At 41.4% G+C, this 27993-nt stretch overlaps 1 protein-coding gene across 4 annotated transcripts in view; it reads left to right on the top strand.

Annotated features, from left to right (window-relative positions):
* The window catches only part of ebf1a (EBF transcription factor 1a), a 177546-nt gene that overhangs the window by 135589 nt on the left and 13964 nt on the right, over positions 1–27993 (top strand). For all 4 annotated transcript variants that reach the window (XM_066717064.1, XM_066717062.1, XM_066717063.1 and 1 more), the window contains exons 11-13: positions 9790–9878; positions 24860–24925; positions 26244–26421. In XM_066717064.1, coding sequence (XP_066573161.1) covers positions 9790–9878; positions 24860–24925; positions 26244–26421 — 333 coding nt within the window. The remainder of the gene's footprint in view (positions 1–9789; positions 9879–24859; positions 24926–26243; positions 26422–27993) is intronic.

Genomic DNA, 27993 nt, shown 5'->3' with positions numbered 1-27993 from the left:
CCCAAATATTCAGTGGACTTTTACTGACCTTGTACTATATGGTATTGCATTGATTAAAGATGCAAGAATCTGTAGCAACCAGGAGTTCAGACTGATTATAACTGATAGATTAATTTAATTTGATTTTAAGTCATTAATTGTAGATTTTATGAAATGTAAATATGTATGTATAGTATATTGATTCCCATATATTTTTGCTCCCTGGGTTATTCAGGTTCACGTATTCCCTGAAGAATATATGTGTGTGTGTGTGTGTGTGTATATATATATATATATATAGGAATGCACATAGAGATCTCTAAGTAAATGCATACCATACATCTATTGAGACACAGTAGGGGCTATGGATAGACTCAAGAAAAACAAGTTATCCATTTTATATGTCTGTATTCCCACTGTTTATTTCTTCTCCTTCCCCCCCCCCCCCCCCCCCAAACAAGCTATGCCTTATTTAGCTTGTCGGATTTTCCAAATAAACGCAATCACTGGGTTTATGGAAAAATGGATAAAAATAAGATTGTATGCTATTGATCCCGGAGTGGTGGGGGTTGGAAAAAATAACAGGACTCATCTATAATAAGGAGAAAAATGAAGCAATAATTCAGCACTATCGAGCGGCCTGCTGCTGGCTTTATTGATTCACAGCTACAGTGTATGAGATCACACCTGAGTTAGATAGACCTAAAAAAAAAAAAAAAAAAAGGGGTGAAGAAGAAGAAGCAAAGCAAGCGCAGCATTCCTCTGCTCATTATTCTGCTGATATTATCGGCTCCTTACAAAGCCCAGAAGTACTTGTTAAACTACAAGACTCAAAACCAATTACAAAGCACACTATTCAGCTCTCTGTGTGTATAGCACTACAGCTGCAGCCAGACCTCTCCACTAGTTCAGCACTAAAGGAAAAAACACACAAGGCACTGATTTTGATAACCAGATATGTCTTGTTAAACATAGATATATATAATAAAACAGAGCAAGAAAGGCCAGGTGCTGAGGCGTGCCTGTTGGCAGCTAGTTTTGCAAATATTTTCTGATTTTTTTATTTGTGTTTTGATGCACCTTCAGTTATAATGTAAAAAAAATTATATATATATATATATATATATATATATGCAAACGTTGAACAACTGAGAATATTGATGTATGTGGAGATCAAAGCATTTGACTTTAGTCAAGAGAAATTGACTACTATTACGGAAGGATTGTGAGTACGCTGTTCCTCTTGGTGAGTTTTCCACTTAAATTCAGTATATTTATTTACTTATCTGCCTATCTATCTATTATATTTTATGTTCTGTGGGTATGTTCGCCACAGTGACCATTTTCTTAAAACTCTGCAGCCCCCTCCCCCTCCCCCTCCACCCAGGACCCCCAGCCCTTTCCCTGGTCATTATTGTGAAATATGAAGCGCCGAGGATGCCGGCTTCATGAAATTTCAATGAGCATTGATCCGTGTGATTGCAAAGAATCCTTCAAATTGTGGATTCTATGGAAAGGGGGGTGGGATGTCAGGGAGGGGGGTTGAAGGTGGGTTATCTTGCTTGCCTAATTATTTATTTATTTATTGAGTTGATTGTTTCTTTATTAAACGTTGCTCCTGGCTGTGACAAGTTTTTATTTAGTTTTTAGCTGAAACAATACCAAAACAACCTTCTCCCACAGACTCCAGAATAGCTCATCCTGCTTCTTATTTTTATTTTTTATCTGAAAACTATTACTGCAAGCCCAGAGAGACCCAGAGACCACATTTTTCACTTAAGGTCCCCAATTTGAAATTAATGAGAGAAGACAACAATAAAACAGTTTAAAAAACAAATCTGGTTGCCTATAAATACAGTCCTGTGGCTTCAGCAGTTCCGCATTTGAAGAAAGTCGAAGTAAAGCTGTCGAGGGGGGCGAACACAAGGACTCTCACTTCCTCATGGGGTTGTAGCCGGTTTAAAAATACATATGTAGATCTGGGTGTACACGATTGCATGGAAACGATTTTTAGTTTTTCATTTTTATTCTAAAAAAGTTATCAAAGAGTGTTTCCTTAAGTTGTAAAAAGTAAGGAGGCTTATATATATATTCTAATTTCATAGAGATGAAATGAAACCGCAAGGAGTTCAGGTTTGATAAGCTTACCTTATTTTTTTTCAAAATGTATGAGGAACCAAACCCCCCAAAAATTAATATATATATATATATATATATATATATATATATATATATATATATATATATATATATATAATAGCAATGACATTAACAATAACAGCAACAGCATGTGAATGAAACGGGTCAGTCAGTCAAATCACTGCATTGCTTTTTATTTGCCCCCTTGGCATCCACTTGCATCCAGCTGTCCTGCAGGACGTCCATGCATATGAGTTTGTGGAAGGACGCAGTACGTGTGTGGGGGGGTGATGATGGCATTCAGATTCAATGGATGATTTTTCAGTGATTTGGCCGCTCAAAGGGAGGGCGGCCCAGTGCTCAGCAGCGAGAGCGGAGCGGGGGTGTCAGGTCACGGGTCTAATAAGAACCACTCTGCCGGTTGTCCCCCCCCCCCCTTCCCCACCCCCACTCCAGGGCAGACAAAGAGACGCACTTCAGCCACAAAAGCTGGGGTCAGCTTCTGTAGACTTAGACACATTAGATACACGCGTGGGAAAATTAGATAAATAGCACGCATCTTAAGGCGGCTGATAGATATTTTATTCATTTATATTGTTTATTTATTTGTTTGTTTGTTTTACGGCCTGTGTGCATCATACAGGAGCCCAGATTCACAGTCCTGGGCTCACACACACCTCTAGAGGAGAGGTGACACTGTATGAAACTTCCCCCACTTCCCACACATTTTTTATGGAGGTTTTGTCATCCTCGTGATAATGTCATGACTTCCACAGCCCCTTAAACCTGTGTTGTCCACAGTGGGAGGTGTGCAGTGGGAATTTGCCAAACAAACAAAGGTGTATAATAAGACATAAAGCACTAGCTTAAAAACATAGCATAGTGATTTGAAAGGGACTCTCTATCCTGCAGGGAAGATCCTCAAAACCCCAAAAGTTCATAACCACTCGCTTTATAAAAATAAAACGCACACACACACACACACACACACACACACACACACACACACACACACACACACACACACACAACGGTTTCTACCAGAATGTCTGAAAAAAAAAACATCCAGGAGTGCTTTCTTAATTAGAGCATGCGTTTTCAATACAGCGACCTTTTGATAACACATTTAACGTGACCAAATTTGTTTGTTTTATGTCCAATCTAGCTGTAGCAAAGTGGAGAGTTCATCGATTCTGTTTTCCTGGAATCCCGTCTGAGTGAGGGAGTGAGCAAGAGGTTATTAAAGCAGGCTCAGAACATAGTGAGAGTAGTGTGAGAAATGACTACAATGCCAACAAACAAACAAACAAACAACTACTCCCCGCTCCAAATAATAAATACAATTAAAATAAAGTCCCTAGCTGAGTCAAAAAAGTCCCTCCCCCTCCCCCTCTGCCCATAAGTATATATTATCTGCTCGGCTAGTGAAAAGATTGTGCAGAATCTAAAAATCGATAGCAATAAGGGGAGTAAACAGATCCTGACATCTCCAACTGCAGCCCAGTGTTTACACACGGACTAGAGCAATCCATCTCTATATCAGCACATTAATGGGCCGGTAACAGAGGACTGGGCTGTCACCCGGCTCATTATTCCACAGGCCCGGGTCTTCAAAGAGTTACGGACCAGCGGCTACTTGGCTATGTCCATAATTACAGGAAGGCCATTTAAATATGATACATTGTCAGCCTAGGGGGAAATCGGACTTGCTCACAAATTTCCTTTTTTGTTTTCTTTCTCTTTTTGGATGAAAAAAGAGAAGGTTTTTTTATTTTTGTGTTTTATTTTTTCGGTGAATAATTGTACAATTGGGATGCAGAAGATAAAGTGACATCATTTGTCCTGTTATTATCTTTTGCGTGCCTTGATGATTTGGGGGTTTTGTTGTTGTTTGTTCGTTATTGTATGTTGTTGTTGTTTTATGCAAATATTCCAAGGCCACATCTGAATGACTTCAACTGTGTCAGAGCAACACTCAATCAATTTGATAATTGAGGCAGCCTGTTGGATTTCTAATACGTTGATGGAATTTAACTAGGTCTTGATTAACAGCTTGATAATTAACTACCCAGCATGAAGGTTGAGGGGAAGTAATTGATCGGTAAGAGCAAAAAATATATAAACACATATCGTTTTTAAAAAGCAGGAAACTTAGGAGTTTAGAGGGGGAAAAGCGCTTTGATAAGAGACGGGAGGCGAGTGAGGGTTGCACTCTGTTTGAGAGTGTCTTGTGCTGAGTAACGACTAACACTTCTCTCATCCGAGCGATGCCGGGCTTTGCGATTGCTGGTAATATCTGAGGCAATTGTATTGTTGAGATGCAGACCTTGATTGTAGCTGACAGTATTTGTCTAGAACGGTCTCCCCCTGCACGGAGCGCCCCCGTACAGCATGTCGCACTGCGTGACCTTTCCATTTCAGAGTCGAGGCGGAGTTGGCTCAACAGAAATAATCGGCGGGCTGGAAGAACACGGGAGAACGCTTGCTTGGAAAATCCGAGCATGATTGAAAACAAGATGTGTTAAATCAATGCCGTTTATCGCCTGCCTATTGCTGGCAAACCACTTCTCCTCAGCTCATTCCCAGACAAACGAGATGATATAAGTGCAGTGTCACAGTGCTCAGTGGGCTGTGAGGGGCTCGGAGTCATGCATTTATCAGCCAGTCAGTTATATCATTTCTGTTTTGTTTTAGTTTTTTTCGTTTTTTTGATGTCATTATTACAGGTGCTGCTCGGCAGCAGAACAACAGCCCTGTTGGTGTAATGCACTAACAACGGTACTGACACACTTGGCTGCAGCTCCACGGCAGGCAGGACACAAATACGCAGCCAGGGAGGAGCCGCGCGATGCACCTGTGTGTCCACAAAGGAGGCCTGGGGGCACTGACAACAAAATCAACAGGCTGAATCCTCACGCTGAAATGGCTTTTGCCTTCAGCTCTAGCTAAAAGTTAGATAGCAGGGTTTATTCAGTATATATGTATAAAAAATAATAATTACACAGAAAATAAAAGCACCAAGCAGAATATTGCCCTAAGGGTGGAGTTCAGTGGGTTTAACAGACCACCAGGGCCACATGACGCTATCTGTTGCCTCTATTGGGCCATCTTAAAATAGAGACCGTCTGCAGCCATAGTTTTTTAGTTTTTTTCCCCAATCAGATGCCAGTTTGAGCAGCGAGTTAAATTCACGCCTCCGGCATGCATCCAGCCCCTCAGGGCCAACAGAAGGAAAGCTGTTAAAACGCATTCAGATTGCAAGGAATGGGCATGTGTATACATCTACACATATATATCTATAGAGTTTTTTCTTTGTATATAAATATAAATATATATTTTTTTATTTTCTCTAAGGACAGTTAACAATTGGACAGCAGCTTTCCTCTTGTTTTCTTCAGATCCTTTTTTTTTTCTTCCCCTTTAATGAACTTTCAGTGCCTTCGGATACAGTTGGGCAGAGTGAGGAAGAGGCCATGCTGAGAAAGTCATTTTTAAAGGCATGGCAAAAAAAATCTATCGATTTGAAATAAAACCTGATAAATAAATCAAATCTGATAACAATCTCCAACATAATGTCGTTGCCACTTTATCTTAGAGATTAGATAAAACTGACACGCGAGAGCACGGCCTGATTACGGCGGCTTAATGACAGACACTGGCACAGCGCAGTGGCTTCCTTTCAGTAGAGTGTCAGAAGTGTGGAGCTTTGTTTGAAGTGTGTCCTTTTGTGGGAGTTCTGCTTTGCTGGCGTCCATGACAATGCGCCGTGTCTTCCGAGCGGTGTCTGTGCCTCGGAGGCTCCCCTCATTCCGATACTTGCAGACACTGCTGCCGAAACCTCAGATGTTCTGCCAAGCAAATGTTCTGCACCACCGATGACTATCTCTCCATAGGAAGGGTTTTATGGCGTTACCTGTCGGGATTCTGTTGAAAATAAGGTGCTGCTGCTTTGTTCCGAAACACAGAATTTCTTAAGATCTACTGACATATTTTAGAGTTGTAGTTTGTTTTCATGCCAATACTTTGTCTTCTGAAAGCATGCATTAAGGGCAAAATGTTCCCTCCTAGGAAGTGCCAGAAAAACAGATGTTGCCAATTCATAGGAGGCTGTCTTAATCACAGAACGACTGTGTTACCATTGTCAAGTGTAGCCTTTACAAATCCCTGTAATCTGTTCTCTAGTTCACAGAGCGATCTCGGCACAGTGTGGAAGGACAAAAAAACACAAACAGAGAAATGAAATTGAATGGAGTCTGTGCAGAGTTGTAATGTTTTCTTTCTTTTTTTGCTTCCTCTATTTTATTTTTACCCCCCCCCCCCCAACTACTCATAATTATAAAGAATTGATTTAATGGCAAGTGGAAAAGAGATGTCAGTTTCGTCATCCAGTTATGGCACTTACAGAAAAAAAAAAAAAAAAACATTAAAGAAGAGATTGTCAAATGGTGGTGCGTTCGTTTAATGAAGCCCCGACGCTCAAATGCAACTGCGTTCAAACCGGCTGCGGAAAAAGGGAGAGAGAGAGGGAGAGGGGAGATTAATATTACTCCCATTCCTCTCCCCGGTGTCTCCACACTGACACCCAAATCTACAGTTTATTTATTTTTCTTTAAATAATAATGTTAAGACGTGCCTAATTCAATTACTTTTGTAGCAGCTGAATGCCTTCCCCTCAATCCCGCATGCTGTACAACACCCCCAAGCTACGAGCACCATATGATATTTAAACAAGTTCTTTTAATTGCTTATATTAAGTGTCGATCATTCTGCTACACTTGGCTGTGAGACTTGAGGAAACAAATTCCTCTCACAGACGCATCAGACAATCTTTTGATTAACAATTGAAGCTTTGTTGGCACAAAAGGGATTCATTATGTTAAATTAAAGATGTACTTGCAGTGTGTGAGAGGAGAGGAGAGGGAGAGGAAGACAGAAACATTAGATTGTGTGTGTGTGTTTCTGTGTTCTGTGAGAACGTGAGAGTCCCTTTTTTCTTTTCTTTATTATTGCTATCAGATTGCAGGGATGTCTGGATGTAATACACCATGCAACTGTCACACACCTTTTCAGTTTTTAACATAGCTTTCAAGTGTTTTTTTTTTTCTTATTTAAACTGTACATAATGCATTACTACTGCTTCCTTAGATCTAAACATCGCTTTTGATGCTGGTGGGATAATAAATTAATTACAGTCTACTGCTTTTGTACATGATATTGTATCCTAATAAATATTGTAACGTGAACAGAATTTCCATTGGAATTCTTCTGGCGTGTTGTTAATCAGTTGTATACTACACATATTTTAAAATCGGAAGTTTAATTGTAATACGAGCAAGTCAGTAAGAGTGAAAAGTCCTTAATACAAATTGAAATGCAGCTGTCCAAAAGCTCTTGTGTAGGTTTGTTTAATCTCAGATTTGAGCTCTTTTTGATGCGCAGAATTATAATAATGGTGAACTGACACACACACAAACACACATTATTTTTATAAGTGTGTGTGAGTGTGTGTGTCCGCACACACAGACGTGTGGTGTTTATTGAGAGTTCCATATGTGAAAAAAGACATTTACAATCCATTCTTTTTATTACAGCTGTGCATGATGACAAGGCTTGTAGGACTAATTATGGTGCAGTGGCTTTGAGACTTAATTGGGACACAGTGCACAGTGTATTAACCTCAGCACTACACTGAGTCAGGACGCATACACAGGGCTTGCCAAGCACACCGAGGATGTTTGCCTCCAGTAACCTTGACGTTCTCTTACCCTAAGTATTGGTTGGGGGGGGGGGGGCATTTTCTTTCTCTCTCTTCCATTCTATCTTTCATTTTTTTCCCATGTTTCTGTTTTGTTCTGCCGTTCTCACTCATAGGACTTTTTCATTTTCAATAGAACAACAAATACCAAACAAAGGCACGAAGCAGAAAGAAAGGGTAATTGTTTCAGTGACAAAATACTGTGAGCTCCTTAACTCGGGGCTTAAACATTATTAAATCACAGTGCAAAATAAATAAATATCTACATTTGTTTAAATGCAGTTGGGGAGTCCCTGCCTTGGGAACTGCCTGGAAATATCTGGTGCAGAGTAGTGTAGCATATTACTTATTAAGATTCAGCTTGTTGCTGTGTTTCTGCGGACCATTGCTGTGCCAGAAGCTGTTAATGACTGGGAGCTATATAGAGGGTTGTTTGTAAAACATATAAGTAGTTGCCATGTACTTGTGATGTAATCAAATCAAACAAAACCACAATTTGTACTGCTCTTCTAATCTGTAATTTCATGGTTTTCCAGTCCAACTCTTGTTCATCTTTGCTCTAGCTTTTACACCTGGTTTGACGTTTGCAATGCCAGTGTCAACCCACTGTCATGTTATTAACATTGTGGTTTCTTGAAAGATATACTTTAAACAGTAACTGTACTTTTCGTATGGACAAATGCAGCTTTACTTTTTACTTGCTTTCTTTTTTTCTTCTTCTCTTACAAACTGTACCAAGCACCTGGATGTCACACAAACAAAGAGTCTGTAACGGGACAGATAATTCCTGCTGTCTCGAAAGTATTTATAAGCGACATCTTCAAGAATAGAATTAAGACGTTTAATAGGAAGTGCTCAAAAAAAGGGAAAAAAATATACCGAAGCTACTCAAAATGCAGAGGTTCGGGTAGATTCGAAGTGGGGAGGAAAAACACTTCCAACATCAAAACTGCTTTCCTTCACTTTTATTTGCCTTTTAAGCGAGTCAGGGCTGCTTTTCACTGAACTCTTTAAAACAATGTGCTTTGGTAAAAGCATCTGTGGCCGTTTTTTCCTCTTCTTGTCTCACATTAAAAAGTAGGCTGCTGTCACTCTACAGTTATAAACAGGATTCCAATTTCACGAATGACTGACAGCCTTTTAGATTTGGAATCTGACAAGATAAAGGGTTTATTGGAGTAATTGCAGCACTAAATTTAAAAGTAAATGTCCTTTCAAATCCCCAGATTACCATACCTGCATTTTATGCTTACTTTTATAAATAAGGGCAATCTACTTTTGTGGGAATATGAAATGACTGCCATTAGCATGATCATATATTTAAATCGACCGTACTTCAAAAGTTTGTATCTGGATTTCCGATTGTAAGTACAGTACTATCTGTGTAGCACATATATTTGTGTATTATAATAAAAAATCACTTTCCGATTCTTGCCGTTGTACTATTTAAGAAACCTGATATTGGGGAGTCTTGATTTTTAATTTAGACCCATTTCGTTAAGATATTGAACCGAATTGCTTTATTTTATGAAAGCTTGGCTGGAGTCTTGTTTTATGGGCTTCTGTCGAGCATTAAATGAATGCCTCTGGGTTTGGTCACTGAAATGCTGAGTTTTGTTTTTCCTGGTGGACAATGAAACTGACTTAATTATTGCTTCATGTAAGCTAGTCAACAAGGGACATAGAAAAAGGAGCGTACAGCTGAGCAGTGTAGCCCTGGCTGAGTGTCATGTCTCTCCTATGATGATGAATTGTGCATTGAAATATTTTGCAGCTCGGGATGTTGTGGTTGCTGGTGGTGTTGCCAAACTGTCTTACACTAGTGAAACTGAGCACAACACACACACAAACGCAATACGGGCTGTGTCTGCAGCGTGCGTTGTGCTAAACCTGGTCCTCTCTCTGTGTCGTTGCAGCGCTGAATGAGCCCACTATCGACTACGGTTTCCAGAGGTTACAAAAGGTCATCCCCAGACATCCTGGCGACCCGGAGCGCTTGCCAAAGGTCAGTTCCATTTCTCTTAATTAGCTCCTCTACGGCTGTCTGTGTGCAGTGCCCACCGCACCCTCTCGGCCCAGTGCAGGTTAGGGAGGGGTGGGGGATCAGCGGTGACGGATGGGGCGCTAAACCCTTCCCTCTTTATCTGTCTCTCTCTGCCCCCTGCAGAGCTAAAGGTGTGACTGTAGGAGTGTGTTCAGGGAGAGAGGAAGCGGCCGGGGATGGCGTCTGGCTGCACTGTGCTCCTTTTTAGTTAATATTGTGGCTTAGCAGTCAGTATATGCACACTGCGCCGCATTACGGGATAGTATACAGAGAGTATGTTTGTGTGTGTGTGTGTTATTTATGCATTTGTCCTCTGTCCTGCACAATACTCAACTTGCTTCTTTATGCCAGTATACACTGCTGTTTAAGTATTGGGTTTTTTGGGGGGGGTTACATTTACTTTATCTCATAGGTCAATGTGCGTGTGTGTGTGTGTGTGTGTGTGTGTGAAACCCAGAATACAAGTGAATGCCTTATAAAAAACGAAATTAAACAAAGTCACGTTGTCACTAAAAGACTTCTCCCAGATTCAAGAACACACAGTGTGCATGTATCATACTGTGTAGCCTATTGATATTAACACTTAGTGTGTGCTGTCGAGCTGTGACGATGTTGGGATGTTTAACTGTGTCCCATTAGTCTAGACCCGGATCTCTGGCTCTGAAGCAGAGCAGTATTTCCTGGAATACAGGCAGGTGAGAGGGGGGACTCCCAGCTGAGCCGTGGTCTAATATCGACGCTCTATAGCAATGACAGCTACGGCTTTTCTCTATGAAGGATTTACAAGCAGAGCTGTAATCTTGTTTTTCTCCATCTTTCTTTCTCTCTCTCTCTCTCTCTCTCTCTCTCTCGCTCTTTCTTTGTTTCTTTTATTCTCTCAAGTTTCTCTTTCCCTTTCTTTCTTTCTTCCATCTTCTCTATTTCCGTCTCTCTGTGATTTTTTTTTTCTGGTTGTTTCTTATTGGTGTGTGTTGTGCTCCTTGAGCAGAAAACCGCCTTGTAAATTGATCCTTTGGGAGTAATAAATACACATTACTTTATCTTGTTCTTCATGTCCTATACCCCTGAGCCCTGATAGAACAACAACGCTTAATAGACTAAAAAGAGTAATTACGGCCATTGCACAGTTATTTCTCAGCCCTCGCAGTGCGGCCTGACCTTCTGATTTAGCTCCCTGTGTCTGACTAATACATCTGTATTCATTTCTTATGTAGTACCAGCATTACACTTCGCACTCGGTGACCTTTCACTCGTGGGCTTAAAGCACACCTTAAGATCACAGAAAATGTTTATTTTACTGCTTTTAGGGTTTTTTTTACATCACATTATATATACAGGAGAGCTTTAAGGGATTTCATAATTATATATATATATATATATATATATATATATATATATATATATATATATATATATATATATATATATATATAAAACACCAACAGATGAGCATATAAGTGATTTTTCACATTATGTATTTGTTGTAAAAGATTAAAAATTAGATTTAAGTAAGTATTGAATAACAGCTAGAATACTGTCTTATCTTATAAATGGCTTATCATAAAATACTACTATTAGTATTAATAATAATAATAATAATAGACACATACATTTGAGTTTTTGGAGTGTCTAAAGTGTTCTGTTTTTTCAAATTCTGGAACACAGGCTTTTTCACAAACTTGAGAAAAAATACTACAGCTTAACTTTTGGCTCAGAGAGTGATTGTCCGGATCTGTTACCTGTGACATCTTCACTCATTCACTTTTTTTCCTTCTCATTTTTATTGCTTTTTTGTTCCTTTTTTTCTACAAAATCCCCTGACTTTGATGAAATCTTTCAACATGAACTAATCAATACAATGAAAAGAGTTCCTGAAGCTTCAATGCCTGCCATGAGCGACTGAGGAAATAAACACAAAAAACTGGCAGACAAAGACAACAACAGAAAGTCCTGGCTTGACAGGACAAATATAATAGGACTGTAATAATGGAAGTGGTTAGAAAATAGAAAGTCCTTCAGTCAGGCAGCTCTTTTTATATAGATTGATCAATTGATTACTTAATTAAATTTGCTTTCCCTACACGTCTTTAATATTAAACGTATTGCATTGAAATCCTTCAATTATGAAAACATGACATTGCATGGGTAAAAACTAGTGGAGTGTCAACTGTACACCTGCAGCTCTCTGTCTTTCTCTCTATCGCTCTCTCTATCTATCCCTCTCTCCTTGTCTGTAGTGTATGCAAATGCTTTGAGGGTACTTTCCTAAATACGGCCATCATTGTATACTGGGGCTGATTGAGACCAGAAGCACTTGCGCAGTGTAAGACTGCATTAAAGTTAATAGCCCATAGCCTTAAACAGTGTGATTAAACAAACTGAAATACTCTACTTAATACTGCATGCAAGGTGATTTGTTTTAGCCTAGAACTGTATTTTATAGCTGCTGTCCGTAAAGGGACGCGTTTCTTAAAATCTGCCACGAGGAATTCTTAGCTGTTGCATGATGTGAAGGGATGCTGTGATGAGGATGAAAATATTTTGTTAAATTACTGGAAGAGCTTTTGCAAGGTCAGTCGTTCTTCCTAACAAACAAGAAAGGGATCTGTGGGCTCTCTTCCCCGTGGCCCTGCACTTTGCCATATGGCTCCCTCGTTGCGCAGTACTGTGCTCTCCGTCTGGGCCCCCCCCTATGACCCCCGCGTCCCCCGCTATCCTCTCACACCACGGCAGCACACAGTGGGCAGTCTTTATGGTAAAACATCCCCCCACCTCCACCCACGTCCTCCTCCTCTCTCCCTAGTCCCAAATACCCTTTTCTTAGGTGCTGACTATTTTCTATTCTTTAATATATCTGTGTGCCACACCAAACTATATGTGCTCGGAGAACCACAATCTGAGTAGTAGAAGCAGACTGGATGGAGGTCCGTGGTCTTGTGTTCAGATAAGGATTTGCAGTAGTCCGATGGAGCTGACAAGCAGGAGAGAATGTAAAGGCCTGAAGCTACGGCTGAGCATTATCACTGTGAAAAATTAGCTTCCACAATTATTATCATTATGATTATTATGATTATTATTTTGTCTTAATCCTCTGTACAATGACGCACATGCTTTTGTACAAGTTACCCATTATTTACCCAAGTGAAAAGTGCGGAGGCCTGCAGCTCTCTTCCTGGAGTTTCCCTGCAGTAGGCGAGTGGGAGTCCAGGTGTGTTGGGGAGGGTCCTGGGCTGCAGGATGCGTGCCGGCAACTCTGAGCTCTCCAGAGCTGTGTTTCGGCCACAGGGATAGGTGGTCTTGGTTCAGTTCAAGAAATATACCACATAATAGCAGCCAGTGATGGGGGAGCAGGCCAACTATTATAATCAGAATAGTTCTCCTCAGGAAAAGAAAAACTGAGGAAGTTAATTGACGGGACTGTTTAAAGGACTGTGTTATGAACTTATGAGTGAAGTTATTTATTTATATATTATATTCGTCATGATTTACATTGGGCTATTCAGTCGGTCAAGCATGCGTTTCATTCACAGCTATATCCCATCTTTTGTAACAACCCCTTCTACGTTTTAGTGTTTCGACAAACAGGACAAACAACTAGTGTTTTTTTTCCATTCACATTGATGTTTTAAAGCAAGATCAGGCTGGTGCCTAACCAGGGCTTACTGCCCTGCCACCCAGACAGTGATGGAGTCAGGCAGTCAGGAGATGTGCTGTGCTGGGAAAGGGCACGGCCTTGCGCTCCTGCTCACCGGCGGGCGGTGATGTCAGCACAGACAATGAGAGTGATGCGTTCCTGGAACGGATGACTAACGCAGTCCTGTGAGCCAGCTGACTCACTCTCTGATTTTCTGCGCACGTTTTTTTAAACTGATATCTGTGTTTGTTTCTCTGGTAACCACAACGAAGCATTAAAGCAGCTGGCGGGGAGAAGACAGAAAACTGAAACCTGTGTTTGCCAGACTGTGGGCTCACATTGCATTTGATCTACCTCTTAATTTACTCAGTGAGATTCATATGCATAGTTTTCAGGCCATGTTCAGAAGCAAAGCAGTCCAGCCCTGGGCACACTTGTAGACCACGCCGGACAGCCCCTTGGAGGAGGGTGTCTCTGGATGCTCTTCTTGTGTGGCTGGAACGTCCTGCTGTGCTTTTTCCAATCATACCCAAGTTGGGCCGATACTTTCAGACCCACGGAGATGGACTTTTGGTTATTATGAATATTATTTTATAATTTTTATTGTATGAATGAGACTTTGGAGTACGTCAGCATCATTGATTGGGGACATTGCCTAGACTGTTGGCAGATTTCCCAAGCCCAGCTGAGCTGTTTGTCTGACATTAAATAGGTACGCAAATAAATAAATAAATATACACAGAGAAATAAATAAATAAATAAATAAATAAATAAAGCCCTTAAGAAGGGTATTTGCTGTATGTTTCCAATGTTTTTCAAAAAGTTCAAAAGAGATTTTACAAACAGCCTTATCCCCAGAGATGAGAAACGGAATCCAGTTTCTCAGTTTTTCAACGACTTTTAGTAGCTGATGAAATTGTCCAACTGTTCCTGAGTTATATATATATATATATATATATATATATATAACAAAAATATATATATTCAACTGACTTCCAGTTCTATGCAGCCTGTGTCTTAGTTCCAGGTGCTTCAGCGCCTCATTAAAGACATCTCCCAGTGGGATCTTGGTTGCATGTGTGCACATATGCGTGTGTGTGTGTGGTTGGATGGGGTGTTTGTGTGTGAGCACGTGTGCTTGTGTGTGGAATGGAGGAGAGTTTTTGTGTGTGTGTGTGTGTGCGTGGGTGTGCAATCCATCCCTGGTGACACACCTTGTGAACTCTGATCTCTCTCCCAATCCCACACACGTTACAGATTGCAAAGGGATTTGAAATGGACAGAATAATAACATCTATTAATATAGAGCTGCTCTTTCTCAGGAGAGTTTTTGGATTTGTACAGCACACAACAAGACCGCAGAGCTTAGGTCTTTCTTTCTTTCGTTCTCTTTCTTTCTCACATCGTATCAGAAACCAACCCAGCATTGCTTCACCTCATTCTCTTTGTTTTATCTGGTCAAAACAGAGCGTTAAATCCCTTTTTCTATTTCGCTTGTGTGTTTGAGTTTTTATGTTGTTCTGGCCGAGGGCTGTCCTCAAGGGGTTAAGCGAAGAGCAGTAGGACTCTGAGTTCCCCTTCCTCACAGCAGGACACAGCTTGGCACCATTCGGAGAGTGAGCCAGGTGATCCATCACTGTAAAGTCAGCTGTCCAAGCCCGCCTTCTCTCAGGTCACACGATCGAACTCTGTGCTGCCCGGACTTTATTATTGCTTACAGAACAGTAATTGAGTCACTGTAGGGGAAAAGAAGGGGAAAAGAGAGAAAGAGAGAGATTAAGGAATGGAGAAAAAAAGTGAAAAAAATAAGAATCCACAATACTTCTAAAATAATATATTTTTTAAATCTACCCAGTACGTGTAAGTGATACCTCCCCTTCCACTGACATTCAGGTTAGTGAACAGATACTCTGAACATCCAGTCTTGCCCCTAACCTCTGGGTAGCTCCCATAGACAGACTGCCCACCCTCCCCCGCCATGGTCGCAACAGCAGCCCCCACCCCCAGCAGTTTCATTGGAGATATTAACAGCATATCATGGTCAGACTGGCTGCTCACTCCTGGACTATTGATTTTCTTTTTTATTGAGGTAATAACACTTTGTTGAAGGCACTTCTCTCAACTGCTGGAGTCAATCACAGACAGGTGAGAGACGGGAGAAGGGTGGCCCAGAGCTGAAAGAAGCAGAGTTTTGAGCTATCTGTCTGTCTCTCTGTCTGTCTGTCTGTGTCTATTTATTTATCTGTTTGTTTGTTTCAGTGCCCTACTAGAAAAAAAAGTTTGTCTTTTACCACCCTTCTGAAAAAGTGCAATTACCGTTATCACAGAGAAAAGATTTAACTGGAGAGACTACAGTGTGTGTATGTGTGTGTGTGTATATATATACATATATACATATATATATATATACACTTTTATATGCAAAATGAAAGGTAGACAAACACAAACAGGGACACATGGTCAAGCTGACAGACAGATCTGAGCAGACCGCGGATGACTCGTCCATGTGATTAGATTATTTCAAAGCAGAAGCTTTAATTGTTCAGTGAATACTCGCTTGATCGTGAGAGAGTGGCTAAGCTTGATCTGGTTTGGCTCTGATTCAAAACCTACAATCTGGGGCCTTTATTTATTTCAGGGTTTTTTGTTGTTGATGTTTTTTTCCTGTTTTCTGTGCTTTTGTTTTTCCGACACACATTTTCCACATTGGTGCTCTGCCATTTCACCTCCACCTGATCCCCTTGTCCAATAGAGGGAGAGCACTGAGGTCTCCGAGCTCACAGAGAGGGAACCCCGATGGGGAGCCAGTTAGAAACCCATGTTCTGCTTTGTTTTGAGCTTTACAACATTTTGAACCATCAGGGCCACAGATTCAACTTCAGTGCTTGGAATACAGTAACGTGAAATGCCAGGATGTAATAATGTGTGACACTGCGGTTCACAACAAGAATACACACACAAAGGGATGTTTGTACTCTAATGTTTTAATTTCATTCCATCCTTTAACCTGTGTGGGAGGAAGTATGAAAGTGATTTAATCTTCTGCGGCAACTAAAACATTTTGTTTTGTTTTTCTGAGGAATTCAGAGGCGTAACTTCATCTAAACAAGAACAGTGTGGCACCGCCGTGTGCAAACAGATGTGTACATAATGCAAAGTGTTGGAGACAGATGTGCAAACAAGCATTTTAAAAATGAAAATGAAAAGCAATTAAGAGCCACCTAACTTAATCTGAAATATTTGTGCCCGTCTTGTTTACCATATTGGTTCATGGAGAAACTTACTGTGAAGGCAGTTCAATACTAAACAGTTTCTGTTGTCATGCGAGTCTGACAGGCTCTGACAGCCTCGGCACTGATGTGAAATCTCATTTCTTCCTGTTAGATTTCTTTCGAACAGGCAGCAGGAGTAGTGAATGGTGGACACAGGCCTAGCCTTTGACATTTGACCTACCAATAAATCACACAGAAGCAACAAACTTGTACCCTATGTCATTTTTACCTATATATGGTAGAAAGTGTTTATAATTAGCAGAAAGTGGCTTCTGACAATATATGAAGCTGCGATTCGGCAAGTGTGCTGCGCAGGTAGGGAGAAAGCAGTTGAGACCAAAGACTGGGTCAGCGAGGTGAACGTCTCCAATGAAGGGGTCAGCTCACAAAGAGGCCTTCATCGTTTTATTTGCTGGTAAAAGCTTCTGAAAGAAAAGGCTGCTGACAGAGCCAGCGAGTCTTGGCCTGAGCTGCTGGTTCAATACAGTCCCCCCGGTGTCTGTGGAGAGACGGAGATGGGCTCGGCGATATTGACTTGCAGAGAGTAACCTTTGAGTCACTGAGATGATTTATGAATTATGCAGCGAGAGGACATTAGTGAAAGAGCACGCTGACTGATTGTTATGATCAGCGGTCTGTCGGGCTGCTGCGCGGGGCTGTGTGTTCAGTAATGAGAGGCTGTCCTGATGAATGGCTGGGTTGGTCATGGATCTCTTTATCACATGCAATGCTTTCTTTGCTGTGGGCAATCAGACTGGAGGCGGGCTGGCTTTGCAGGGGCGTGGTGCTCGCAATACGCATCCACTCGCTCACATGCACGCGCACGCACACTCGCACATGTGCACACGGACACTCACACGCAGGCGTACACGCATGCACACACAGCCGCTCACAGGTGAATCTGATAGGCTGGCACAAACATGCACACAAACACATCAGAGGAACATCAGTATACGCCTCCATACTCACACACACACACACGTCTGCATACTCTCCTCTCATTACAATCCTTGTGTATTTCTTTTTTTTTTCTTTTTTATTATGAAGATTTTAAACTAATTAGTCAGCTGGATTTAAATGTTTAGTTTTTTTCTAAACGTCTAATAAAAATGTTTAAATGCGAATGATTGATCCCTGTGAAATGCCAAGCTGCTTCAGTTTGCTGGCCTGGCCTGGCGCTCCTTTCTGCCGTTCTAAAGCTGATCTCATCTATTATCTGACATTTCTGTTACAATTTTGTAGTTGGTGGGGGTAAAGGGTGGATGTATAAAATAAGAAAACACACTTGTTGTTTAATCTGTCAGTTAGGATAGTTCATTGCTAAACACGAGGTCAGACGCTCCAGTTTTATTAATAGTTTTTTGGTTATTGATGCTCTTGGTGTCATTTTACTTTTTCTACCTGAAGCATTTAAGACATTTTGTGCCTCTGGCGAATAGCTGAGATGCATTAATTGTGTCAAATCCACTGTGCCTCAGATAAGGACCTTATTCTGTCGAGATTCTTGACCTTATTCTGTCTATTCACAATCATTAACGCCACAAACAAAGCCGAACCAATCAGAAAGCAAGTGTAAACTGTCCCTCAACTAGCGGAAGCACAGGGAGTTGGGCCCAGTTTCACCGGGAGCTGTCCCTTTAAGACAAAGCTGGAGGCCTCGTGTCTGAGTTCTCCTAGCGCTGTGGAAACGGCAGCGAGAGTCATCCAAAAACAGGACTGTCTGCCCAGCCTGTCTTCCCTCTGTGCCCTTCACCGAATCCTGAGGGAGCAGGCGATGTCAGGGGATCTCAGCGGAACATCCATTCCAACCTGGCAGCTTCACGCTCAGCTAGGCCCAAATATGGCTCTGTGCTCATCACTGCCTGCTCTCATACTAAATGGAAATGAAGTCACCTGAATCAGTGTTAACATAATGAGAGCCCAGATGAAGGGAACGGGGGATGGCTCCTGATGAAGGTCTCCTCAAGGTGTGCATAAGAAGGACAGGAGGCTGGCTGCCCCCGTAGCACTGTTTACATTACAACTGTACCAGGTTATTTTCAAAGCTTTGCGCTCACAAAATTTAAAAGTTTGCAAATCTACCTGTTTGTTAGAAGAAATATATATATATATTTCGAGAAAGCGGGAGTTTATTCTTACCTCCAGTTGAGAACGCATGACCCTTTCAACTGGGGGAGCTGTTGGGGGAATGATTTGATTCTATGCCCTTTTGCCCTATGCTTTAAAAGAGGTGGCAACGTGTTTACACCCTGTATGAATGAGATTAGCTAGCCTGGTCTGCGGGACACATGATCTGTTTGAGGGAGTCCCAGAATCTTTGTTCACAAATAAGTCATGTTCAGTGTTCGACCCAGCCCTGTAAACAGGCATTAGATAATTAGGTTCATCTGCTTTTGGTCCTGGAAATTCAATTAAGAAGAACACAGTGACTGGTGACTTCACACCCACTGGGCCGGCCTGCCACCCCTGCATTCCAGGATGTTGCTCGGCACCGAAAAACAAAACCAATCACATCATCTTGCTCATCCCATCAATACTGGGATGATGTCATTTTCATGGTGGTTTTAATGATGTCATGCCTTTTGGTTCCATAACACATGACCTTTTGAAGTTCTGGGATGCAGGATTAGAATTGAGCTGCGTCATCTTGAGTTTTTTTTGTTTTTTTTGCCAGCCTACACAGTCTGAGTAGGCAAGAAAAAAGTATATGACTATTTGATTATTTTTATTTTTTACTCAATAATGTGTTGATCTCATACACATGTTGATACTGTGGCTTTATTACCATTCAGGGCAAAGAATCTCTGTCTCTCTCTCTCTCTCTCTTTCTCTCGAGTGGTAAAATTGCAAGTCCTTTCGCACCCAGATAATGAAAAAGCAGTATTCAGAAGTCTCAGGGAACATTTTTTTTCCCTTTCATTTTCCTCTCCCTCTTTTTGGCACAGATTCGCTTGTGATGTATGAAACAGCTTTCTTAAACTTTGAAATCTTCAAAGTAGAGGATATGTAGTTTTGGCTTGAAAAGCAACCAGGAAGCAAACCATTTTTCAAAAGCATGGAATGGGAAAAAGGTTTTTCATATAATTCCAAGGCAGTGGGGGGAGGGCCACACACAAGGCTAATTATATTTCAGGAAACAACACGAAATTCCAATATGTATTCCATAATCGCCATAGTCAAGTTGTTGTAAATCATGACCCACATTACAACACTTTTTTTTTCCCTTCAGCATGTGTAGTACTATTATAAAAATCCTCCCCTGGCCGCAGTTATGCATTAGAGGAGGGAAAGACAGAACGATACATTCCAACATGTGCCAGGTATTCAAATAAATATGCAATCGCCATGGTGTTGCACATGGATGCCCTGGATCCTAGCCTAGGAGATCAAACAAGTAGTAATAATAATAATAATAATAATAATAATAATAATAATAATAATACAAATATTAACGATAATTAACGTCCAAATCGGGATAAAGAAATGGCACTCTTATGAATTACTGTGGCCCAAAATTGTGTGAATGCTGCTTTTACTTTAGGTTGCATTTTCCCAAATCTCTGCAAGTCTGTCCGAGTTAGAGTGAGTGGGGGAGCAGTGGGAGAGAGCATGTGAGTCCGGCTCTTTGCTGAGCTCATTGTGGCCTGACTGTTCTCCTCGCTATCAGGATCCGGATAATTTCGATTTCTTGTTCCAATTGGACGACCAGATGCCGTCATCGACTCTCTGAGAGCGTGGTTACGCGGTCAGCAAGGTGGCAGAGCCTCCCTTTTTGGTAATGTCCTCCCGTCCAGCAGCACACGGACTCACTCAGGGCCAGTCTGAGCCGCGCAGCTCGGCGAGGAAACGCTATCTGCACTAATGAAATCAGAGCAGGCAAGAGATGGAGCCCAGGGGTCAGGCAGGCAGCCCAGGAAGTATGACATCATCATTTTTGTCTTCCCGTAAGATGAATGGTTCTGACCCCTCTTGTATTACGGCTCTAATAGAACATTAGGAGATGATAAAATTGCAAATGAACAAGCGCGGAGATAAATTTGTCATGTTTTTACTAGCCTGGCTTCCTTGTAAATGTTCCTCGCTTGTTGCCTTTACATCCAGATGTGACCTAAACATTATTTTATTTTTTCCACCATCCCCTTCCCTAATGAATATATATCATATTACCGACTATCATAATTAATACAGTAATAGCCAGGCCCGAGAGAAGGAAAGGACCTCAGTGAAGAGCCCGGCCCCAGCCGCCGCAGAGTGAAGGGTCTGAATAGAGAGCTGTGTGTCTCGCCGCGTTACTTCAGGCTTTACAGAAGGAGCTCATCTGAGAAAATAGGCGTAAATCTAGCGTGATATAGCTTTTGATAGTGGTGACACTCACTCTCTCACACACACACTCACACACATACCCATGCACTCTCACACACACATACACACACACACACACACACATGCAACAAAGCAACTTGTTCCAAGTGGATACACTTTCTCTTTCTCAAATCTTTTTTCTTCTTTGTTTCCAGCACTTTGAATCTGAATCTACAATTAAATCCTATGTGCCCCTATGTGTGAACTGCACCATTGTGTGATTTAATCAAACAATATTTGTCATAAATTTCACAACAAATGCATGAAAAAAGACAGTGGATAGAGAGATTCCTACCAGAGTGGCTTAAGTGTTTTGAAAGGGTTAAAAAAATGCTTGACTCTCCTTATATTTGTTTTATTAACAGTAGGGCTAAGGTCATATCACATACGTCCAAATATAGAGCATTATGAATTAAAAAAAACACTATAGGTTTAAGCACTAGATTTCTTCATAGGGGCAGATCTGTTAACGCAATATATAATTCAAAAGACAAATGTGAAAGTGTGTGTGTGTGTGTGTGTGTGTGTGTGCATGTCTGAGTGCAATGAAGGGTGAAGGTGTTGGTATTTAAGGAACCCAGTTAAGCCTGACAGAAAGGTGAACAGGAAAAGAAAAGTAAAATAAATAGAAAACAGGAAAAAAAACAAAAAACGATGCAAATACATAATTAAAGAGAAGTCCTCTCAATTCCTCAATGAAAAAATTGTAATAATAGCTTGAGCATGTTGGGTGTACAGAGCCAGGACATGCTGTGGCTGCGGCAGAGCTCCTGTCGGCCTGTCCCTGGTGTGTGGCTGTGCGCTCTGTGTCTGACAGGGAGATATTCCCCAGGCTGGGGCCCAATGCTGGTGAAGAGTGTCATATTGAACCGATCAATTCACTATATAGGAAGATATCAGGATGAGGATATTGTTGTTGTTGTTGTTGTTATTATTATTATTATTATTATTATTATTATTATTATTATTATTATTATTATTATTATTATTATTAAATAAAGAATGAAAGAAAGAAATACCAAGAGGATATAGAGGGGAAGAAACTAAAGAAAATTAGATATATGAAAGAAAGAAAGTTTGCTCAGCCATGCTGGTTGTGTGAGCAGGGTGTTGCTGTACTAATGTGCGCGTGTCAGATGTCCCCTCGCCTCGGTAATTATCCCCTGACAGATGCCTCCTGGAGAAGATGCATTCAGAAAATGTAGATCCCAGGAAGGCAGGAGAGCTGGGCGAACATATTGAAAAACCACTTACTCTCCCCGAGCACCCCCGCTTCACCAAATCACACACTTTAGGTTCAAATGAAGTCGGTACTATTTCGAATGCTTGATTTCTCCCCCTCAAAAAAAAGAAAAGAAAAAATGCTCGTAATGAGAGGTTAACATAGTGGCACCATTCCCATTATTGAGTGAATTTAGCACCTTGGACAGCGCACTAAAATCTTTATTGGTTTCCTGACCTCTTCGTCATGTTCTGTCTGTGTGTTCAGTGGCTCTCAGGGCTGATTGAAAGGCAATATGTTCTCTGCTGAACGCACACACATGCTTCAGGGCTTGTTCACAGCGAGGGTTACAACAAGGGGGTGAGAGCAATTTTCTGGTTGTCGCATTGCGAGCACATTTCCCCGGCCCCAGCGCATTAACTTTTAAAAAGGGGCTTTATAGGTTCAGGATGTCTGGTTAAAAAAAAAAAATGAGACGGAAAAAAGGAAAAGAGAAAGCGAGTGACTATGTAATGATTCCTTCTTCTTCTTCTCCGGCTGGTTGTTGGTGCCTGTCTCCTGCATCGTGACCCTTTGCGTAAACATATGAGGTTCACATCGACGGTGGCGCTGGGTTAACAGCTGAGCCGAGCTTTTCCCCCTGCGGCCGAGATTGCTTAATTGCACGATAGGGTCTGGAGTTAAACTGTAAAGCAATCAGCTAGTGCCCACTGAATATAACCTCCAATTGTAGCATTACCACTAAATTAGTTTTTCAGAGGAGGACAGCTGTCAACTGCTATGCATCATAACTGAAATCTGTCAGCAAAATACCTATCTAACTATCTATCTAGATAGATAGCTAGTTATATAGATCTACAGATAGATAGATAGATAGATAGTTAGAGAGATGTTCACTGTCAAATTATATATATATATCACTATATTGTATTTGTGTAATATATAAGTGGTATTTAATCATCTATATATTAATCCCTGGCTTTCACGGCAACAGAAAGGAAAGAGCAGGTGTAGAGCAGGGTGCTGGATGAAGAGACTCATGTATTATTTACCCAGCGTGGCGTTCCTGCGCTGCTCCTCTGGTCCTCCTCGCATCGTCTGGACTATCTCACTCCACCATCACACAGAGTCACGCGGTGCCTCTCAGCCCTTGGCACACACACGGGATTTGTTTGGGTAGTTACTGCATTGTCAACACAGATTAAAAAATTTAAAGAAAGAAAGTCACGGTAACAATGGTAATAATACGAAGAGCAGAGAAAAAAAGCAGCGGCGGCTCCCCAGATGGGCAGAAAGCACGGGCTCTTGCCGTGGCTGGGAGAGTGCCTCCAGGAGTTTTCTGTTAGGCTGTGTTAATGGTTAAAAAAAATGGAATCTGTCTTCTGTTCATATTTTATTGATCGTACCTTTATCACTATAGTGAAAGCAGTATGAGAGGCAGCCATGGGGGTGGGGGGATATGTACAGAAATATCTATACAGGGAATGTACTGCATATATTGCATTTCATTACAGCGTCTGTATATTCAACCACAAGTTTCTGCCCATTAGGAGATGCCTATACTGAATGTAAAAGCTTGACAATCGCAAATATGTTTTTTTTAAAAGGTATTTACGACGACATTACAATGACAGCAAAATGAATGCAATTATGCCCCTATTTTTCCATTGGGAACCTGGTGCAAATTGAAGATAACTGCTAAGTTCCCTCTTGTACTACAATTAAGTGGGAGAGCGAGGTGGAGTGTTGCTGCTCATATTTGAGGAAAGTAACTTTTAATGTTGCTGTTTCATAAACGCCCCTGCTTTTATTGCCTTCTGAATTAGACTAAGGAGCCGTTGAAAGCAGGAATCAGACGGGTATTTAAAATAGTTTATTTAAAATAGGCTTATCCTTCTAAGCCTTCTGTAACATCTTTAGTCATGTAAGCAAAGGGTGACATGCTTTGGTAGAAAATATAAATACAATACATGTTTCTTCTGATATATATAAAATTATGTGCGCGTGTGTAAAAAAATAGGACATTTTGACCTTTTCATTTCACTGTCATGGAATTACAAAGGTTTTTGTTTGGCAGATTTAAAAATGGAAGCAGGCAATACGCAGTTGCAGAAGAAGGAAAAATAAAAAAAGCGTTATGGTTCAGATCAGATATTAAAAAGAAAACAGGAAAATTGAGCAAAGTATTTTGATTTGTGTCATCATCTGTGTTAGTCAAAACAATTCTAAAGTCGTGTGTGACTGTATTTTTCCTGTCTATAATTTACTTTGAAGTTTCATTGAAGTTGCAAAGGTCAGCGTGTAAACTTGCAGCGAAATTGAATTGATGTCGGCCTATATTGCAAGAAGCCTGTCCGATTGCAGAACGCGAGCAGATCGGATAAGAGCTGCTTTTTTTTGTTTTGGTCTGACACACAAAACCCCACTCACAGCCCTCTCTCCCTGTCTGCAGGAGGTGATCCTGAAAAGAGCCGCGGATCTGGTGGAAGCTCTCTACGGCATGCCTCACAACAACCAGGTGAGTGTCCGTCCTCCCACTAAACACTCAGGCGCATTCAGCCGGAGAGGAAGGGGAGCGAGGGGAGATAGTTAACCAAACATTTTACATTGTGGATTATTATTCAAGGTGACTGCAAGTCTTTTATGGACCTATAATGGCCAAGGAGGCAGAACGCGTGAATTATTCAGGCGTTCAAAGTAGGTGCAGCACAGCCCTGTCTGCTCCCATCTCCCTTGTTATACCTTGCTGCCGATTGTAATGATATTTTTTCGCCAGCTGTATTTTCGACCCTAAAGAGGAAGTGAATATGTATGAAATGCATTAACCAGAAAAAATGATCTGCTATCATCAGCATTAACTTTGCAGCAGTAGAGGTGCATATGTATTTTCCTGCATTGCCACTGCCCCATCCAGCATGCAAAACATTCTCCTGTAGAGGGGCTGTCAGCCCTTTCGTGGGCGGCAAAATGCCAAAGTGTGGGCACGGCCATTTCCACATGTCAATAGAAATCCTACATGGGAGGGAACGCTTATCGTTACACAAGGGTGGCTGCTTCCTCGTTTATTTATTTATTTACTTACTTATTTATTTTGCATATCTGTGAAGGTTTAAAGTTTGTCATGAGACCACAAGAACGCTGGAAAGGTTACCAACAAGCGAGCAGGTAGCCCATTTAACATTTCGGTGGTATTGATTTGGAAAATTGTATGTCAAAATGCCAAGACTATGAAAAGACAAACGAGAAATCTGGGGCTGCAGTCGAGGCAGACTGTCATCTCCAGACGCTGGCAGAAGATCACACTGCCACCGCATGACTGTTACAAGACACCAGAGGGTTACATAGAGGAGTGTATCATTAGGCACCAGCACTGCTCTCGGGTCTGCCGAGACTTATTAGCCCCTCTGAAGCGGAGGGGGTTTGGATGCGGGAAATCTTGTGACCGGGGGTCATTTTTTTGCAGGGGGGGTAATGTGCTCGACAGCATTTGCTGAGCTGGCTTCTCGCAGGCCTACCTTGTAGGGCTCGTAGGTGCCCTAAATTATCCACAGCAGCCCTACACTGCAATGCCACCCTGTTATGTCACCACTTTACAGTCAGTTTCCCCTCATACACCATCGGGGGCTAAAGATTAGGGTCTAGGTCTAAGCCTTGTGGTAATAATGATAATATAAACTTCACATTTATCATGAATTATCTGTATCAACTGTATACAGGTAAAACAAATAATCAGGGCATACAGTAAACTTCCTGTGCTTATGATATTTGTTTCGCAAACAGTTGGATGGCTTCAGTTTCAGTGCCTGTGTGAACCTGTGTCCCTCTTCCTGTGGCAGGAAATTATTCTGAAGCGGGCGGCAGACATCGCAGAGGCCCTGTACAACGTCCCCCGGAACCACAACCAGCTCCCTGGCCTGGGCAACTCCTCCGTCCACGCGGGCATGATGGGCGTCAACTCCTTCACCGGACAGCTCGCTGTCAACGTGTCTGAATCCTCGCAAGCCGCCAACCAGGGTGAGATTTCCCTCCCTGCTGCCTCTGCCCCCATACCCTCCATAGTTGCTGTACTTTCATTTAACTCAAAATGAAAATGGAGAGAAAGGCCAGAGCTTGCTTCATTTTTACTCGCAAATGCTCCACCGCTCACCGAGGTGCGCTACTTTTTCCTTTGACTTCGATGCACTTTTCCCTGCTCCAAATTTAGTTTTCACTTTTAAAACTCTTGCTAAGGAACGCGCTCAGTTCTAGACGATGTCTGTTATACTTCAGTGGAGGGGCAATGACCAAGACAAATCAGAATAGAGTGAGTGTGAGAGAGAGAGAGAGAAAGGCTGGCACGTTTCATTTGTTCCCACTCACACTCTTTTGAAACTGCCCTTTGTTTTCACTGTTTTACACGGTCATGCTCACTCCTACAATTATGTCATTTGGTTTCTTTTGTTAATTGAATCTCATGATGCATCGCAAATCCAGTAGGACTCCAGTAATGAAATGTCTTTTTTTTTTAATACCATTTATTTTGTATCTGATTGATAAAAGTTTGTTTGCAATGTCTTAGTTATATCTAATATCGTAGTTGCTACTAATATTAACACCCCTTCTTCATAATAATTGAGTGCAGTTTCCTTTTTATTTTTTTAAATAATCAATTGTGAATAATACTAATGCAATATTAATTCGTCTTATAAAGCAGTTAAATAAAATAATCTGCTTTATATATTTATATATTGCAAACAGTTGCAATGCTTTAAACTCAGTGCTGTTCTGTCAGCCTTATAATCTCATTACTGAACTATAAACAAAGCAATTTAGGAATCGTTTAAATTGATTTGTAATTCTGGCGTCCGTGATGAATTCCAAGGAGAAGGAGGGGGGGGTGGGGGACGATTTAGCAGCCGCACTCAGAGGATCTCATCTCCCCCAATCTGTCACCCAGCACCTGACGAGCCAGTTTTACTACTGTATCTGCCCCACTTTTAGAATGAATGATTTATGATAAGTCAGCTGTAATGATAGAAAAAAAAAAAATGCGAAGAGAAACAGAAAAGGCGTACAGCGTTTGTAGTCACCAGGAGGAACTCCCGAAGCGAAACGCGCTGGAACACTCACCACTCGTCAGTGTTTGATGTGCAGATATAATGTATTTCCAGTCTCTTTCTTCTTCCCTGCCATATGCTGGAAACATGCAGATCCTCACTCTTTAGCACGAGGGTGCAACCCCCTTTAAATGGTGCGAGAACAGCCTGCTATTGGGATTACGGCAAGATTTAAAGCAGCCGAATAATTGTTTTAGTAGTTTTCTGATTTCTTTGCTCAAAACAGCATATGGTTAAATTGGCACAATGCTAATTCTAGCAGTTGACAGCGACAGAGACTTGTAACACACAGACATCCCAATCCTTTCATCTCCTGATGTAATAATGTGAGCCTGTCTTTATCTCTCCGTCTCTCTCTCTTTAAAAGTCCTTTAGTGAGGCTATACATGCAGAGAGAGTTGAATGTCTGACCCTGAACTTTAAAAAGTGGTATTAAGTGAAGCAATAAATAGAGTTTAGAGACAACTTTGTGGCAGGGATGAGCCTCTTG

Source organism: Amia ocellicauda, chromosome 11 (assembly GCF_036373705.1).
Source record: "Amia ocellicauda isolate fAmiCal2 chromosome 11, fAmiCal2.hap1, whole genome shotgun sequence".
Classification (NCBI taxonomy): domain Eukaryota; kingdom Metazoa; phylum Chordata; class Actinopteri; order Amiiformes; family Amiidae; genus Amia; species Amia ocellicauda.
Note: the sequence above shows the minus strand (reverse complement) of the source record. Positions and strands in the feature narration are given on the sequence as shown.